The following is a 3,300-nucleotide window of genomic DNA, read 5'->3' as shown; positions in this document are numbered from 1 at the left end:
TCGATTTCACGAAGCGCCTCGTCGCCGTCTCCGAGGCGCTGGACCGCGTCGCCGACGGCGACGCCTGCCCCCACCACAGCAAGCCCTCGGGCGACGCGGCGGCGCGGCTCTGGAGCGACCACGCGGACGCCGACGCGAAGCACTCCGCGCGACTCGGCGCCCCCTTTCCGCGGAACGGCTTCCGCGGAATTTTTTCCGCGGACCGACGCCGCGCGCGGGCGCGGCGCGACGCGGCCGGCGCGCCCGCCCCGCGCGCGCGACGCCGGGGCCGCCGCGCGCCGCCAACCCGACCCGCCGCCGCCCCCCCCGCAGGCGGCCCTCGCGCGCGCCGAGGCGACGCTCACCGCGCTCGACGCCATCGGCGCTCGGCTCGGCGGCGTCGCCGCCGAGCTCGAGCGCGAGGGCCGGCGCCGCGGCGCCGCGGCGCCGTTCCACGACGAGACGGGCATCCTGCCCCTCTGCGCGGCCGCCGTCCGCGCGCGGCTCGACGCGGCTCCCCGCGCGGGAACGCGTCGGTTCGCGCGGCCGCGACGACTCGGAGGTTCGCCGAGGGTCGCCGGACCCGGGCCGGCGCGACGCCCCTTTTCCGCGCGCAGGCGACGCGCGCGTGCGCGCGGCTCTGCGCCATGGACCTCTGCCCGCTCCCCGAGGCGCCGGAGCCGGCGGCGGCGGCGGCCGTGACGCCGCCGTCCCCGAAGGCGAAGCCGCCGCCGCTCTAGCCGTCGCCCCCTCGCCCGCGGTTCGCGGGTCGCCCGCGCGCGGGTCGTCGCCTCGCGGGTCGCCGCCTCGCCTCTAACGCGGACCGACCCTGTCGCTCGTTACCTTTAGTGCGCCTCGCCGTCGTCGACGTAGCCGTCCGTCGGGATGTCCGCGTCCTCGAGGCCGTTCTTCGTCAGGATGTCCTCGGACATGAGCGCCCAGATGGGCACGTGGCCGAAGCCGCGCTTCGCGAAGGCCGCCCGCGCGTCGAGGAACTTGATCTCGACGACGCACCTGCGCGCGCGCGCTCGGCGGCCGGCGCGGCGACGCGCCCCGCGCGGCGGCGCGCGCGCACTCGGGCACGACGCCGTCGAACTTGGCGATGAGGTCCAGCGCCGCGAGGAGCGTGCCGCCCGTCGCGACGAGGTCGTCGACGACGAGCACCTTGTCGCCGGCTTTGACGGCGCCGCGGGGGATCGACAGCGCGTCGTTGCCGGCGTACTCCTTCGCGTAGGCCGCCCCGGTCACGGCGTTGGGCATCTTGCCCTTCTTCCGGAGCATGAAGAACGGCTTCTTCAGCGCGAGCGCGAGCGGCGGGCCGAGCACGAAGCCGCGCGCGTCGAGGCCGCAGACGCTGTCGATGTCCGCGTCCCTGTAGCGCTCGACGAGCACCTCGACGACGAGGGCGAAGGCCTCCGGGTCCTTGAGGAAGCCGCCGATGTCGTAGAAGCGGTCGATGCCCTTGAAGGGGAAGTAGGGCGTGACGGACGCGATGCGCTGGGCCACGGGGCCATCCTGCGTGTAGTCGGCCCGCGACGTGCCCGGCGTGCACGGCGTCGATTGCATCATGCCCATGTGTTACCTGCCGATGGCGCGACGATGACGACGAGGCGCGCGCGAGAATCGTCGCGGGACGCCGGACGGCGCGCCGAGGGAGAGACGCAGCCTCAAAGCGCTGCGAGGTAGGATGGTGTGGCGTTCGGCGAAGCTTCGGCTTGATGACCTGCAGCAGGCTCAACGCGCTCCGTGGCAGCCCGGCCAAACGGGCAGCCCAACGACAAAGATGGAGGTCGACGGCGGGCCCGGCCCGGCCGCGGAGGGCGGCGCGGCGGCGGCGTCGAGCTACGACGCGGACCTCAAGCGGGGCATGGAGGCCCTCGAGCTCGCGCGCGCCTACCTCGACGGGGGCGCCGCCGCCGCGTCGCCGCCGCCGCCGGCCGCCGCCGCGGCCGAGGCCCGGGACGACGCCCGCGACGAGCGGCTCGCGGGCCTCTCCAGCGACGTCGAGGAGGAGCGCGCCTACGCGGCCTACGCCGGCGACGCGTCGGACCCGGCCTTCGCGTCGGCGCTCTCGTCGCTGCTCGACGGCGAGCGGTCGGACGCCGCGCCGGACCCGAACGCGCGGCCCGACTTCGACGCGCGCGGTCTTCGACCGTCTCGGCGCGAGCGCGCGCGCGCTCCGGGGAGAGGCCGCGACTCGTCCGACCGTCGGCCGCGTCGCCGCGGCCGAGCGTTCCGAAGTTCGGCCTCCGCGCAGGTCCGAGGACGTGCTCAGCTCGGCGCTGACGAACCTCGCGCTCCACGAGGTCGCCGCCGCCGGGCCCGCGGCGGCGCGGCTGCTGGAGCACGGCGCGACGCCCGTCCGCGCGGACGCCGTCCGCCTCCTCGCGGCGCTGCGGTGGACGAGCGCGCGCGGCGCGCTCGAGCGCGTCCTCCGCCCGCGCGGCACGTCGCGCGCGCGTCCGCCGCCCGCGCGGACGCCGCGCGTCCGCCGCAGGTCGCGGCGCGCGACGCGGACCGCGACCTCCGCCGCGAGGCGCGCTGGGCGCTGGAGCGCCTCGACGGCGACGCCGGCGACGCCGGCGGCGCGGACGACGACGACGACGACGCGACGGTCGTCGACGCGTGCGCGCGCGCGGCGCGCGCCGGCGCCCCGCGCGCGCGCGCGCCGCCGCGGCATCGTCGGCGGGGCCCCGCGCAGGTGCTCCTCGACGGCGACGACGACTCGGCCGCGGCTCTCGCGCCCCTCTGCGACGGCGCGGCGCTCCGCGCGCGGCTCGAGCGGCGGCGCACGCCGGACACGGCCGCGGCCATCGACGCGGCGCTCGCGTCCGCGGGCGAGCCGCCGGGCGGCGCGACGACCGCGCGCGGGCCCGACGCGCCGCCGCCGCCGGCGGCGGACCCGGACGACGTCCTCGCCAAGGTCGACGAGGCCATCGCGCGCATGAAGCTGAGCGTCGACGCGGCCCTCGGCGCGCGGCCCAAGAAGGCCCGGGGCGCCAAGGCCGCCGCGGCCGCCGGCGACGCCGCGGCGCCGCGCGGCGCGCGGCGCGACGGCCCCCGGCGGCGGCGCGGCGGCTCCGCGGACGGCGACCGGCAGCGGCCCCTCGCCGCGTCGTCGTCCCTGCCGACCCTCCCGCCCAGGGCGCGCGCGTCGACGTCCTAAGCACGCCGCCCTCAGTAGTACTTCTCGCGCGGCGCGGCCGCGGCCGCGGCCGCGGCGACGCGGCCGCCGAGGACCGACTCGTAGGCGCCGCGCGCGCCGTCGACGACGCGCCGGAAGGCGGAGGTCGACTTCGGCCTCGCGGCCGTCGCGCCGAA

General features: G+C 78.8%; 1 protein-coding gene across 1 annotated transcript; it reads right to left on the bottom strand.

Moving 5' to 3' along the window:
* Positions 1 to 792: 792 nt before the first annotated feature.
* AURANDRAFT_52161 (hypothetical protein) lies at positions 793 to 1,650 on the bottom strand (the record flags this gene model as incomplete). Its single annotated transcript, XM_009034676.1, has 2 exons — positions 793 to 1,561; positions 1,629 to 1,650. One exon carries the CDS (start codon positions 1,552 to 1,554, stop codon positions 793 to 795), a length of 762 nt encoding a protein of 253 aa, XP_009032924.1.
* Between the last annotated feature and the right edge of the window lie 1,650 nt (positions 1,651 to 3,300).

Source organism: Aureococcus anophagefferens, assembly GCF_000186865.1.
Source record: "Aureococcus anophagefferens unplaced genomic scaffold AURANscaffold_2, whole genome shotgun sequence".
Taxonomy (NCBI): domain Eukaryota; class Pelagophyceae; order Pelagomonadales; family Pelagomonadaceae; genus Aureococcus; species Aureococcus anophagefferens.
The sequence above is the reverse complement of the archived record's forward strand: the minus strand, read 5'-3'. Positions and strand labels throughout refer to the sequence as shown.